Source organism: Centruroides vittatus, unplaced genomic scaffold (genome assembly GCF_030686945.1).
Source record: "Centruroides vittatus isolate TY-2023 unplaced genomic scaffold, ASM3068694v2 contig_784, whole genome shotgun sequence".
Classification (NCBI taxonomy): Eukaryota; Metazoa; Arthropoda; class Arachnida; order Scorpiones; family Buthidae; genus Centruroides; species Centruroides vittatus.
In genome coordinates, this window is record NW_027122505.1 from 400,270 (window position 1) to 416,162 (window position 15,893).

The window sequence follows — 15,893 nt, forward strand, 5'->3', positions numbered from 1 at the left end:
CTCTGTTCAATGTGTTTAAGGTAGACTTTTGCAGATGAATCAGCTGTGACTTCTGGTTATGGAGTTCTTGAGGTCCCAGATCTGTCATGAAAAATGCACATCTGTCTGCATGTTCTCGTGATTGAAGTGGACTCATTGCATTCATTATTGGAGGACATATTTAAAATTTATAATTGTGATTTGCATAGCTCCAGCACCACCTATCAAAAATTTTTCATACAAAAAGTCACCATTTATTAAATGGTGAGCACATCATCTGAAATACCTGTTGTCCAAATATTGTTTCATTTCATTTCATTCTCCAGAGTTGTGGAAGTTATTTTTAAACAACACTGTATATTTGATTATAAACCAACATTATATATATATGATGAGAAACATGACATTTTTTCAATATCCAAAAAATAGTTACATATTACACTAAAGCTGAATAAGAAGTCTTACATGGCCTCTGTACTTTTATATCTGCATTTTAATATTAAAAAATATAAGAACTAGGAAGTTAATCTATATTTAGTACTGTCCATGATTCAAAAAGATCAAATATAATATAGTACTGAGAAGGACGCTAATATCAATTTGAATGAGAATTGTACAGACGATATGGAAAATTTTTATAAAATTCAAACGATACAATTATTAAAAGAATACAATATAATTTTATTCTTTTCCAACCCATAGGCAAATACAATCTGCCAGACAGACAAGTGTGATTGGTTAAATTACAAATTTGTGACTCAATCACCCACATTTCCATTTTTCAGACCCTGATATGAGCTGTACAAGGGTCATAATTCTTACATTTTTTTTTTTTTTTTTTTTTTTTGTATATCTCTGCAGTTAGCACTGTTGGCATGAAGGCACCGAATTGCATGACTTCACAGCAGTCTATTCCAATCACAGTGTTGGAATGTCTGAACTGCCACCCGTGGCAGAATGTTTCGCTCGATGAAGTTGAAAGTCTATAGGTCTTTAGTTTTGGTTTTTGATCAACTGTATAAATATTGGAGGACAGCACAAATTTTGATCCAACTATTTGTACGGTCAAAAAACGATCATACTAAGATATGTTAGTAGTAACAATATAAAATTACGCTTAATTCGTAATCGTTCTTGAGACGACAACTAAGTGCATTCCAAACATCAAAACTTCTCTAAAAAAAGACAGAAGAGCAATAACTGAATGAAGCTGTACAACTGTTTGGTGGGCATGAGGATGACTTTTTTCTTATTAACTTACACACTGATTTAATATGAGGATGTATAGAATCATTCACTATAATAAAACTTATTTGACGTGTGAGAGAACGATTACAATTACATGTACATAAAATTCTACCAAAATACTATATTGCTTTGGCATGAGCTGCCTTTGTAAGTACCGACAACATTTGCAAACAGTTATAAAACAAATAAGTTCTCTTATATTTGTGACAACAGTATAATCGATTTTATCAATGTACATAATTTTTTTTAACAATAATATACATTAAAACAATAAGAATTTATTAAAAATCTATCAAAAACTTATTGTAAATTATTACATCTTTACAATTATTTCCATTGATATTTTTTTTATCAGACATATACATATTTATCAAATTACATGAATGACAAACCATGTCAATAAAATTCATATACTTCTCGAAGCAACTAACAATCAACACAATGAAGTACCGATTTTCATTGTCGGCGGGAATGTGTGCAGGATCCATTTATAACGAGTGCCAATGTACAATTTCAATTGGCAAATGGATCTCTGGAATGAAATGTGGAATGTTTTAGCGAGTTTCGTAATTCCAGTTATACATATCTTGTGTTTGATTCTGTAAGGACATCTGTTGGCCTCGAGGCGAACTCTGGCTAATGGGCCCGTTTGCAAGAGGAGACAGTCCGGGATTAAGTACAGTGGGAACAATGGGAGTGGCTGGACTTGTTTGATCAGCTAAACAACATGCATTTATAAGTGGAATTTTTAGGAATAGAATAATCTTAAAATTGATACTCACACATATTTGAAGGTATTTTGTTGCCTCTTTTAACCAATAAACGAACCATATTTCCACCTTGGCGTATTAATTCAATAGCTTCAGCATGAGTCATATTCTTTGTACTAATACCATTAATTTCTATTATCTGATCACCAACCTGTGATTAATCAGCAAAGATTAAAGATATAATAGTTCTGTGATGTAGCATAATAGTTTGAAATAAGTATTGTAAATTTCTAACCTGCAAGCGATTATCATGATGAGCGGGACCATTTTCTGCTATCCTTAATACAAAGAGTGGCATATTTTGGAATTCTTTTCCACCTCTGATGCTGAAACCAAATCCTCTTGTGCTCCTGTGGAGTTCGACAGCAAAGTATTGGCCTGTGTCTTGCTCTCCTGCCTGTTCTTCCCCCTAAATTTTTTAGGAAAGGATTACAAACAATCTATTAAAAATATTCCAGATTTTCATAAAGAACATTTCCAGTTACATACAGTGAAACATGCGTTTTTACTGGTATATAGGTATAAAATTGGATAAGTTTATACTTTATAAATATAATATTCTGCATATAATGATGTATAACTATTATTCTATGAAATCTCAAACTGAAAAATGATTAGTTGCATATTCTGATAATTTAGAATTTCAAACCTCTGAAGATTTTAATTATATATGACCAAATATATCATTTGACTATGAAAATAGAAAAAAAAAAGATCAAAAGTAAGACATGCCCAATGTTATTACATGTTATAAATACCTATATAGCAGTAGCTTTTATTAGTAGAATAATTACCATACATCATTTATTATAATTTAGAATGGTTGTCTATAATGTGAACATTAGACAACTCATATAAAAATGAAGAGAGAGAAAAAGTTTATTAATTCCACAGACCTGGAATCAAGGTTAAGATAAGAAGTAGAAAGTTCTCTATCACCAAGTACAGGCACAGCAGTGGCATGAAGAAGAGGTGTGCTAAAACTCTGCAGAATAAGAACTGTTTCAATTATAATTAAATTTTACAACAAAGGCAATGACTAAAATTTCCAACCAAAAATATATTTTCTTCTTTCACATGGCAGACTAAAACAAAATTATTCGCAGACTATTACTTAAAAAAATTCACTTAATAATAATAATAATAATGAACAACAAAAAATTTTCTTTATTTAAATATTTTAAATTGCAATCATTTAAAATTTTTTTAAATGCAAGAAGACTAAATTTGAAATGTCTGTTCCCTGTTTCGATAACATGTACTGTACATTTGTGGATGCTTATTCCATACATGTCCCTGTCTATCAATCAAAAAGTACAGTATATGACTTTGTCATATAACTTTAGTTTCTTTTATTTAATATTCTTCTCTGAACACAATTTTTTATACTTTCAAATTTTACTATTCTAAAAAGTTTTGATGATTCAAATATCTCTTTTGAAAAAACAAAATGCTAAACATCATAACAGAGGGAAAGTATGGTAATTGGTCAAAAAATGACCCCCCTTGGATTTTTACATTTTTGGACTTGGAACCCTGAAATGTCGAGAAATGCAAAAAACTTCAGGGTTTGTTCTATATGTACAGATGTTAGTGTGTATGCATGGAACATGATTTTTTTTACCCTGTTTGAAACTTAATAGCTCCTGTACTTTTTGTGAGAATCTGGACTTCAAAGTAAACAACATATCATCATCATCAAAAACTTTCTCCAACATCTGTCAACCTTCACACTTGGGAGTATAAAATCATCATTAAAGGAAGATATTCATCATTAGCATTTACAATTTTTTAAAAACCCCATCCTACCTTCAAAATTAAGCTTTTTGCAATTTTATAATAATAAAAAAACATAAAAATAGATGGAACCACCAAATGTTGCTGGGAAAGTTAAGAAACTCAATGCTGGATTTCAGTAACGAAAATATCCCAAAACATTACGGTACTATCTCTTAATTATTTGAAAACAGGTCTTTACAATCAGTTACCAGATTACCTGTGCAATGGCCAAATACTAATTGAATAAGTTTTAAAAGTTTTCTATATCTAAACGCAGACTAAGAGCTATATACCAGAACTGACTGAACGACACAAGACATCAACTATATATAATTTATAAAATCATCATCATACAAGTATTACGGGAAGAAAAATTCTAATTTTCAATCCAATTTACAATTAAATATTGCATATTATTAAACTGTCGGTTCAATGAACAAACCAGATGTGAAAAATATAGCTAAATCAATTTTTCTTAATGAACATGATAACTAATCAACAAAAATTAAAAGCCAATCTAAATTAAATGAAATTACTGTAAAATAGTTTTTTTTGTAACAGATTTTAACTACCAACTAGTTAAAATCTGTTAAATATCTGTTTATTCTAATATTAAGTTAAATGTTTCTGTAATGGGATAAATGAATAATTCTTTTGCATATAAACATGCACCTTACTAATATTAAAAATACAGTACTTATTGTTACAAACTACAAATTTATGTCTTAACTAGTGAATTTAAAATATGAAAACTATCAAATTCAATGAATTTCAAAATTAAATGCAAGTTTTTAGCACAACTAGAAAAAAATTACTCACTCTTTGGGATGTTGAAGCTGTACTTGAGGTATCATCTGAAAAATATTTATTATTATTATTTTTAATTACAACTAACCTTAAATATCTCTATTCTGAGTTACCTTGAGGAGGTCCAACTGTTAAACAGACCGAATACCCAGAATCTTTGATTAAATTGACTATTTCACCGTGGTGCATGTTTAAAATACTTATTCCATTCACGGCTAATATGCGATCGCCCACGTGAAGCATTCCGCACTGTTCGGCAGGACTGTTTTCGATAATTCTTCCTACATGTAAATGAAGAATGAAAAATGAATGGCAGCAAATTATTTTATGACATTTTTAAAAGATGTTAATTTAATTTTCCTACCTATGGTGGAACCAGCTCTACAAACAGAAGATATTATGACGAAACCAAAGCCTTCGTTTTCTTTTCTTGTAACTGTGACGTCGTACGGATAAATACTATCTGTGGATTTTGAATGATATACAGATTCTAAATGACAAGAAATGCTTCATAAGTCATTTATCATAAGTTAATATAATTCTTAAGATTTATTTAACCATGATTTGTAGTTTAATATGACCCTTTTGTTTATGTAAAGCATGTTTTAGTTATTTTTATTGCATTCGTATTTATAAATTTACAAAATAATTTAGTAAATGTTAGAAAAAAGTATATTTTTTTAGTTAAAAGATAAAATATTGAATTTAGACGCAGTTTATTTAGCATATGAGAAAAATTTATTATCGCAAAGTGAAAGGGAAAATATTAGAAATTTTAAAAAATTAAATTAAATTAAAGTGATGTTTTATAAAAAATTAACTTCATTCTCTTTCTACGTAGAGAAACCTTTCAGAAATCAATATCAAATAATTATCAAAGTTTCTATGAAGAAAGCAATTGGTAGACATTTTATTCCTTTATAAAACTATTGTATTTTGTTAAAATGATTTTTTTCTTTACGAGAAGAAAATTGAATAACATTAATCAATTAAAATTAGTGGAAAGTTGAGAAAATACCTTACACGCTAAAGAAATAACAGACAGGATTTCAGAATAAAAATGTTAACTTAATCCTACCCAAAGGAGAAAACTCTCTCGGCATGAGCTCCGTCGTAAAATGCATATGGATCAAAGACAAGATTACATGAAAGTTACTCTACATGGCCACAAAATTTAAGAATCTTTTGTCCGCAATAGGCATATCTTTAATCTAGTACCAATACAAGAATAATCTTAATTTTGCATCATCTCAGCAACTGTGATCAATCTAGACCAGTGACAACAAACTTTTTCCCAAAGTGGGTCAAAATTGAATTTGAGTAATAAATAAAGTAAAATTTATAAGCATCTTTTTAATCTATATCAGAAAAATAACAATAAAAATGTATTTGAAAGGGAATAATAATGTGACCATAATGAAACAAATAATTCATTTAATCGGGAATCTATTATTTGATGATAATTTTTCTATATGAGGCCTTTAAGACTTCGTGACAGCTTTAGAATCTTGCTTTCACACTGTGTGCACCAAGTTTTGAAATCTATTAAATTTTTTTTTTTTTTTTTTTTTTTTTTTTTTTTTTTTTGTCATTTATAAAATACCTGTACTTTCTAAACATTTAATGTGGATACCTTGAAATCATTAAGAGCCACAGGTTTGCCATTGCTGACTTACTTGTTAGACCTTTGTCTTTTTTCACTGAACCTGATTAATTCTAAAGAGTACATTTGATCATAAAAAAAAAATTAGCAAATGTCTTCTTAAAATTAATCCTAACAAGAGGCTGTGCCATTTGCAAAATAATATCAGATTTATTTGCTCTGACTGGCTGATTTTTTCCTCCAGAAAATGTGTTTCCCGCAGAAACAATATGTAATAAAATCACTTAATGACAAAAAATTAAGAAATATCTTCATAAAAACAAAGTTATTAGTAATAAAATGAAGCTACCATTTAAAATATAAAATTGTTTTTGCTCGGCTGATTTACTTTTAGTTTGACACTATTTAAAAATTTATGAAAGTTCTCCATTCCTAACTCTACATTTAGAATTCAGCCGAGAGTCACGTCCGTATTTCTACGTAGTCAGGGAATACAGCCTGAGTGAGTTAAAAGTAATGTGAAATTTTGAATGACAGGATAGAAGGAAGTCTAAACAAGTTTATAATATGTTACTTATGAAAACTAGATTTAATAAAATCTATACCTATACAAACTTAACCTGCATACATACACATATGCAAATTATATCTATAATATGTACGTTTGGTATGAGATAAGTATACCTATTTATTGCAATTGTCAAGGCTTTCATTCAACTATGAATGAAAGCCTAACTTTTATTTTAAGTGGGCACGATGAAGGTCAAACTGCAAACTGCATTTGGCTTAAAATCCACACTTGTATAATAATAACAACACTTTATTTATTTTAGAGAATGCATGATGATAAATTAAACTATAGTCAAATCTCAGTACAGTTATTATCAATATAACAATAAATTTCTCCATAACAATAAGAAATATTCTCTACACAAGTTGCATTAACTTAATCTAAAGCTTCTCCCGATTGAACAAATCCTCTACCACGATAAATTTGTTTATCTATGCATTTTTTAATATCCTTATAAAATACACAGTATTTTCTTTTCTCTACAATAATAATAATAATGCAGTAAATTAAATTTATAGTTATCATTCACTCTTAGAATCAAAATGCAACAAGAAATCCTCTCTTAATACAGCAATTCTATCAGAATTTTAACTATAGTCAGTAGGCATCAGTACATACTGTACAGTACAAGAGCACAGTTCTCAGATTTAGTGTTTTTTTGTTTTTGATATTTTAGCACCAAAATTTTGCACTTAAAATTAGTTTTAAGTTTTTTGCTTTGTTTAGCTGAGACATCAGCTATTGAGCATAAGGCCAGGAACACACATGCGTAAAATTGTGTGGCAGAAAACTGAATTAGAAATCAGCTTTCAGTTCGGTTTCTTTTTTACGCTTTTATGCCAGAACACACACACGTAAAAATTCTGGCCGAATAGGAAACACCACTGCCGCTAACAGTGCTAATTTTATTAATTTTTTCCTCTCATATATCTATCCCTTTCTACCTTCCATTTTTTCTCTGCTTCCTCTGCTATAATATAGAAAATTTAAATTAATACGCTTGTATTCAGAATTCAAATAAAGAACGTGTGATCTAAATACTAGACCTATATATCGATTCTACTAGACCTACCTGTTATTTGAAATTTTGCACCTTGTAGTCATCCATAAACGTTTAAATACAGAGTCTTTATACATGACACTGATGTGGTCGAACGGATTCAATAAACCCCTCTATTTCATTTATTTTTCGTTTTTTCTAGATCGTCACAATTATAGGGTTAACCCTCATTGCTGCCATTGTTAGAATGAAAACCACGTGGCTACTTTGACGTCACAGAAAAGACTTCTCTTTATTGGAGGAATTTTGGCGTAAAAAGTAGAGACATGCTCTACTCTTTTTTCAGTTCTGTTTCAGCCAAAATTTCAGAAAAATTTTTACGCTTTCTGTTTTATGCTAGATTTTACGCCAAATTTTACGCATGTGTGTTCCTGGCCTAACTTTTCAGTAACAATTAACATTAAACAATGAAGGAAACCAGTTTTAATTCTTTCTATAATAGTTTAGCCCCTTTTCCGGCAATTTTTGGTCTCATTTCTATCATTTTCAGTTCTTTCGAGAAATTATAAATTCATTGTATTTTACAGTAAACCCTGAAATCCATCATAATCTGATCTTACTAGTAAAAAAACATTTCTAAAAAAATTTGCCATGCAAACAGTTAGAGAGCTAAGATGAAAGTAATTGTAATAAAAGCTCTTTTGCTTTTAGAATTAGGGTAATTTGAAACTCATCCTTGTAAAATTTCTGAGTAAACCTTGTTCTGTTAAACTCATTTATCATAATAAAATTATTTTAGAAAGTGTACAGGAATGTCTTGTGTTGCAAATTACTTATAAAAATCATTTAAAAAGTATTTTCCTTAAGAAATTAAATTTTAGAATTTTTAGTTTTACTTAAACTCAGATTTTTTTTTTCCTTAGGATTAAGGTTCTGACTGATTTTGGATTCTGATGTTTAACATATACTGCAGAAACAATATGCAATAAAATCACTTAAATCTTATACTGTATGTTTTTCTGTTCTAATATTGTCTAATTTCATAGAAATAACCCTGTTTGTAGCGAGGGAGGGCATACTTTTTTAAAAACTCTAACAACATTTTTTCTTGTTTCATTAAATATCACTATAAAGGGATTTAACTGTATCAATTCTATTTTATGAGATTATATAAGGGAACTATCCATAAATAATTGTCAAATTAATAAATCTGCAAAACTCTGGCTTGGAACTACTATATTGTATGTAGAAAAATTAATTGTGAATATGGCAAAATTATTATTAGTAGAGTTGCTATATTTGTAATCACTGAACTGCATACATATTTTGATATATGTACTATCTAGATATAATATTCAACTTCACATATTAGATAAACATTTTTTCACTTCATTTATAATTTTTAATGAAGTATAAACTGGAATTTTTGTTCCAAAACAGTTTAATTATTATTAGAGTTAATTTAACACAAACTGATTAAATTCAAAGTTTAATTTAATTAAATACCGAAAATTCAATTTCACTAAAGGTCTTGTTTTAGCGACACGGAACAAATCTTTATCGCTGTATCGATACAAGATTGATCGAGTTTATATTGGTAATTTAATTAAGGTTTCATATATATAATCTGACACTCTCCTTCACTTCTAAAATTTAATTTAACATTATTTATTTTATAGATATGAGTTAATTGCAAACTTTATAGAAACTATCTTTATAGAAAAATTTATGATCAGAAAAGACAGTTTGTATAGTACTAAAAAATTCAGTTAATATTAAAGAAAGTTTAATGAAATATATTATAGTAATGCTAAATAAACAAAAATACATACCAAAAGATGAAATCTGACGTCTTATTCCCAAGGTTACTCTACCAGTAACAGCAGCAGAGCCCATGAGTTGTACAACATGATGATGCGAAGTATTAATAACAGACTGATTATCAACAGATATTATTTCATCACCTGATCTTAAACGACCATCTAAATCTGCAGCACCATTTGGAACAATGTGTCCAATAGAAACCTGAGATCCTTCCTCTGTTCCACCTACAATTCTGAAACCAAAACCGCTCTCTTGACGATGTAATGTAATGGTTATTTCTATATATTCGGGAACAGGACCTAGAGATGGAGGTTTTCTACCAATAGGACTATAGTTAGAATTATTTTGTGATACTTTAAGGTCCTGAGCAAACTGTGTCACAGATGAGGAGACTGGCTGTTCATGTTCAAAAGAAGTACTATGTTTTCTTTTACTTAAACTGTCATGCTGATAATTTCCTCTGATGGGATAATGATGGGAAGACATAGAAGAACAACAATATGGAGAATGATGATCTGGATGGCTTGATATATCTGGAGGACCAGTAAGATGAATATTGTTGGAATTAAAATGTTGACCATAATAACTAGAGGGATGAGACTGATAATATGGTGAATTTCTTAATGAAGGTTTAGTACGAGTAGACAGAACAGAAGAATCAAGATTGTGATTGCTATATCCTGTCCTATCTGAATTATGAATGTATCCACCACTAGTCCAGTTATTAAAATTATTTGGAACATATAAATCAGCACTACCACTATGCCTCCAATACTGATTTCTACTTATACCATTATCATCACAGGAATAAGCAGTCATTGGATTAACATTAAGTGGCATTTTGGAATGATTGTCTTGCCTATGTGAACTGTTTGAAAGTTGAGATGTTTCTCTTCCATGACTATAACCATATATATCTTGTACTCCATTTCCTTTGTGCCTTAATGATTCTCGAAAACTCTGATTTCCCCACGTTGCTTCTCTGCTTTTATCATGATCAGAATACCACAAGGAATTTTCTTTATCTGCACTCATTGCATACGTTCTTCCTTGATCTGATTTTGTAGGACTTTCTATTCGATTGGAAGGATCATTGCATTGCATTCTTGATTCTTTCAGAGAAAGATTCAAGCTTTCACTAGGAGTTGCAGACCAGTTCCTGGTATCAACTAATGGTGTCTTTGGTCTATTGACTGAAATTACTTCTTTATCTCTTGAACTATACAAATCAGCAGTGGGTGTTTTACTTCTATAGGCACCTGGGGTTGGATTAAGATGACTATCTAAAAGTATAAAAAGATTATAATTCATAATAAAAATGTGATTTCTTATTTAATTAGAATGCTAGCTAATTTATATATTCAATCATAAAGCATAAATGAACAGGAAACTATAAATCATCAAGAACATGAATTTGTTTGAATAATAATTCAAAAGCATAGTTCAGATAAAATATAAAAATAATTTATTTTTTGAAAATAAGATATCATTTAGCAAAGAATTTTACTCATTATCAATGATGGATCAATATTATGAATAAGACACCATGTGTCAATACATTTTTTAATACAGTTTGTTTTGTAATTATCTATGTAATAAATGTGTGAGGATTTAAATGTTAGAAATTCAATTCTATAAATTATAGAATGATCTCTCTGGTCATCAAGCTTGAATTATTTCATTGCAAATTTCACGTGGAATGCTGCAGTCAAATTTAGAGTTCAAACTTAGAATTGTGTTCATACCTGTTAACACATTTATTTTTGTGGTAATTTAATTTTTAAGAATGCAAGTTTATTATTTATTTCTAAAACACCCTACAATAAAGTGTTTTGTTCCTAATAATATACTCAATAACTAAACTCTTAACAATTTAATAATCATAAAATCTTGCAAATACTTTTATTTTCTCAATCAAAACTAAACACAAGTGATTTCATTATTAACAACCATTTAGAACCAATTGAAACAATACTTTTAAATTTTCATTAGTTTCTTAATAATCTTTAATGTAATTTAGCATGTTTTGAGCAGTTCTGGGTTTACCTTTTGGAATTCTTGTAAGTTATATTTTTTCAGGGAAAATGAACTGGTCATTTTTCTTTGTAAAAACTTGTAGTTTTTCTTGATGTTCTGAGCAATTTTTGTCACAGTAGTAAGTTTGTTTATTAGAAGCATTAGCATCACAAAAGTTAATTTACTGGCTTCTGAAAAGCTTGGATTAGGATGGATTGATGGAATAAAGCATTACAACACATGGGCAATCTGTCAAGAAGGTGCCTCATGGGAGGACTTTATTGGAAACTGGCCCTTACTTAGATGTCAACACATGTGAAGAAAACCTGAAACACTCAATGTGGCCAGTCTGTTGCTTAGATGCAAAACCAGTATTCAGTGATTTTTTCCACTTGGCTGCTTGTAAGACCATATAAAGAGAAAAATTAAAAATAAAAATGAAATTTCCTTGACACAGATGTAAGATTTATCTGTGCATTTGGTAAATCACAGTATGGTAATAAATAATTTTCACAGCAAGACCACAACATTGATATTAATTTATTTAATTTTTTTTTTTCATTTTTAACTCCAGAGGATCTTTCACAAAAAGGCAGTAAAGCTTGTGTCAAATACTTGGGAAAACCAAATAGTTGAGGAAAATTATGGAAACTTCATCTTTATGCAATAATGGAATTCCATAATTATTCCTGGTATCAACTAATGGTGTCTTTGGTCTATTGACTGAAATTACTTCTTTATCTCTTGAACTATACAAATCAGCAGTGGGTGTTTTACTTCTATAGGCACCTGGGGTTGGATTAAGATGAAGTTTCCAATATTTTATTTCATAATCTTTTCAGGCATTACAGGCATTTTGTCTAATCCATCTTTTGCACATTAGAGGCATGTAAAAAATACATGCCTGTAATGTATGCTAACCAATCTTTCGTCAAAATACAAATCACATCCATCATCATCTTACTTCTTTATCTTTAGTTAGAATAGCTCTAATCTATTTTTCCAAATAACTTTTTGTTTTCCTTTAAATAAATGTGTCATCTTGACATTTGTATCCAGTTTCACAGCCAGGAACAAAACACACATTTGGTATTTAAATTTTTACTTTTATCACTTTTAGAATACAAAAGAATAGAAAAATGCTATGTTACCATACAGCATAGTACTGTAATAATTTGGATGAAAGCAGATTCTATTATGACTAAAATCATGCAAAATCAATACATCCAAATTAATATTGCTTGCTTGGACAGCTTTGAGTTTGCTGACAGTGCCCTCCACATGAGCAGTCAACCATCCCAATATCAAGGATGGCAAGTTTAACGACCAGAGAAATTTAAAGACCATGACCTCTCAAACCTAAGCCTAATTTCCTTTTTATCATGATGGTCCCATGCAATAATGCAACCATGTCACCCTTCCTTGCCCTAACTAGGGGGGACATTCAATTGGTTGCCTCCAATTACTAGCTAGCCCTATTAACAGACAGCCAAGAAGTTGTGGGGGGAAAGAAGCATAAAGTTCCAACCATGTGTTATAGTTAAAATTAATTATAAGATTAATTAAGATGAGAAAAATATCTGTTGTCGAATCAGACCAAAGGTCATGCAAGTTACGTTAGACAGAGACAAGAAAATAAAAACAATAGATTTCAAAACAAACATGATGCAAAGATGAATGATGTGATAGATTGTAGTGGAATGCTGACCCAGAGAGACAGAACTTTGACAGGATGCTCAAATACAAGTGGACAAAGTTAGGAAATTGGGAAAAGGTTGATGGTCAGGGGAACATCGTGTTAGATTGTTTGAATTCTAAAACATCAGAGAAGAGACAATAAAGAAATAAAATATGAGCACTGGTTTCAAAGTTCCATCAACACCTCCCAGTCAGAGTCAATGGATGGTATCAGGTACTCTCCAAAGTGAACCTTTCTCATGACCTGAACAGGTCTCATTTTTCACCTGGAGAAAGGGGAACAACCAATTGGGGAGCAAGGTAACAGATGTTGAGCCAATCAAAAAAACAGATGGAGAGGGAAAAACATAAAAACCCCAGAATCCAAGGTCAAGAGGCTGCAAGTAGCACCTGCGTCACCCAACATGGATCAGAGATACCATACAGATAAGCCAAAGTCATCAACTTGTGCCTTCTAAATTCCCATCGGACATCATAGAGTCACTGCCCTGGAACCGCCATCTGCCTGGAACTCACCGTCTGCTGCAAAGAACTTTAGCTACTGCCAATTGTCACAACTGTTTCCTGTGTTGAAAACGAATTGAATTTGATCTTAGGTAAGTTATCTTACAATCCAATAAACAGTTACCAAAAGACACTTGTTATCCTTGTCTCCTCCACCACCACCCACTTATGAACATCCCTTAGATTCATCCTGTTGCGAAATTAATTGACTTCACCTAAAAGTTGGCAAACTTACATAAGTCGGTCAGTGTATTCATAGTGCCAAATGAAGAACTTTTCACTTTTTTTTCACTTTTTAAAAAACTCTTTATTGATCAATGCCTTGGCACTGCTAGGCATAGCCAAGGAAATAGTACATAAAGGTTACATATTCAAGATAAACATTTGATGTTACAGATTTACAAAAAGAAATACGTGATGTACTTATATACATATTAACAAACCAGCACAAGCAGCAAAGAACAATATGTACAGACACTAAAGGCTACCTGCCAGTAATGGAGGAAAAAGGGGGTTGAAAACCCTTGTAGACAATGTCCATGACAGCATTTTAACAGTTAGAACTGCCACGGGCAATACAATAAAGCCAATTAGGATAACAGTACTAATACATAAGACATAAAACAAAACAATGAAGTGGCTAAGATACAGTTAAACCACAAAACCAGGATGAGGCTAAGTCACAGTAGTTCTCCTAAAGTACGTTTTTATAAGGTCCTTGGTAGCTTGGAACAAATTACCATCCTGAATCAGTACACTGAGGTTGGGCGGCCAGCCAGAGTCACGGGGCAACAAAGCAGTAACTCATGTCCGCATGTCATCCAACATAGGGCACTCCAAAAGATAGTGACGAGCACTATCAGGAACACCGCACGTAGTACAGTTTTGCTGATTGGATAACCTGAACCTGTGTAGATACTGATAAAACTTGCCATGCCCCGTGTAGAATTGGGTAAGGCAGTGCTCAATGTCTCTCTTAACAGAAGTAGAGACCAAAGGAAAAAACATCCCTTGTTAGGCTGTTAGTTTGGGTATTCCAGCTGCGTTGCCACTTGTCTCTAGCATCCTCTTTAAATCCTTGTATCATGTAGCTCTGTGGTGTTACCTTGTAGGTTGGGTTGACACAGGAAGTGGCAGCCAAATGAGCGAGCTCATCCGCCCGCTCATTGCCAACCACCCCAGTGTGTCCTCTAATCCACACAACTGCAAATCTGTTGTTGCTCTTATGTAGTTCAAGTAGTATGCTGTTAACTATTGGGTGGTGCCAGTTGTAGTTTGAGATGGCCTGCACCGATGAACAAGAGTCTGTGAATATATTAATATTGTTGAGGTTGAACATGATATTACACCATTTGATTGCTGACAGGATGGCTCAGAGCTCTGCCTGATAAGCTAAGCAGGTGCTCCCAAGCCTATCAGAAAAGTTGTAGACTTCCGTGTTATCCTGAAATGCCACAAATGTGCACCCTACTTCATCATCATTCTTTGACCCATCCGTAAAAATATTAAGGGTCTGATCTGGCCAAGACTGACTGTGTACAAGTTGGCCATTCATTGGGGTCAACACTGGGAGTACCATAGTGAGACATCTCGATGTTGTCAAAGACCCTGTTAAGATCAATGCTGGTGCCTTTCCTCATGTTCCATCTTTGCACAACAGTACCAATCTCTAAGTTAATCGGTCGTTTTCCAGCAATCACCTGCAAGGCAACGGTAGAGGTGGTCGAGTAGGCCCTGAAGATGCGGAGAAGAGCCTGCCTCTGGGCACTCAATAGCTTCCTATCAATGTGGGTCATCCCCAGCCCCTCGGCCCAGACTGGTGCAGCATAACATATCATAGGAAGGAAAACAGAGTCGTAAATGATGCTCATGATACGTGGACTTAAGCCCCATTTTGATTTAGCCACTTTCAACATGGCATTGAAGAGCAGATTGGTCTTGTCACAGGTTTGCTTTATATGTGAGATCCAGCTAAGTTTGTGGTGGAAGATGACCCCCAGGTACTTTAGAGTGGTAACCACCCGTACACTGTGATTTCCCATACGTATGGTCGGGACCCTTCGGTACAGATGTGGGGCCCTCGGTCTGGAGAAT

The 15,893-nt window shown here is 31.9% G+C and overlaps 1 protein-coding gene across 7 annotated transcripts in view; it reads right to left on the reverse strand.

The window, feature by feature from the left end:
• Positions 1–636: 636 nt before the first annotated feature.
• The window catches only part of LOC136981616 (membrane-associated guanylate kinase, WW and PDZ domain-containing protein 1-like), a 99,813-nt gene continuing 84,556 nt past the window's right edge, over positions 637–15,893 (reverse strand). For 5 of the 7 annotated variants that reach the window (XM_067277941.1, XM_067277939.1, XM_067277945.1 and 2 more), the window contains 7 exons: positions 9,590–10,864; positions 4,948–5,073; positions 4,697–4,864; positions 4,596–4,630; positions 2,233–2,406; positions 2,010–2,148; positions 637–1,945 (listed from right to left, as the gene is read on the reverse strand). In XM_067277941.1, the coding sequence (XP_067134042.1) occupies positions 1,782–1,945; positions 2,010–2,148; positions 2,233–2,406; positions 4,596–4,630; positions 4,697–4,864; positions 4,948–5,073; positions 9,590–10,864 (2,081 nt within the window). In that variant the 3' untranslated portion in view covers positions 637–1,781. Of the gene's footprint in view, positions 1,946–2,009; positions 2,149–2,232; positions 2,407–2,893; positions 2,983–4,595; positions 4,631–4,696; positions 4,865–4,947; positions 5,074–9,589; positions 10,865–15,893 lie in introns of those variants that run through there. The other 2 variants (XM_067277940.1, XM_067277943.1) reach the window with 2 other exon arrangements.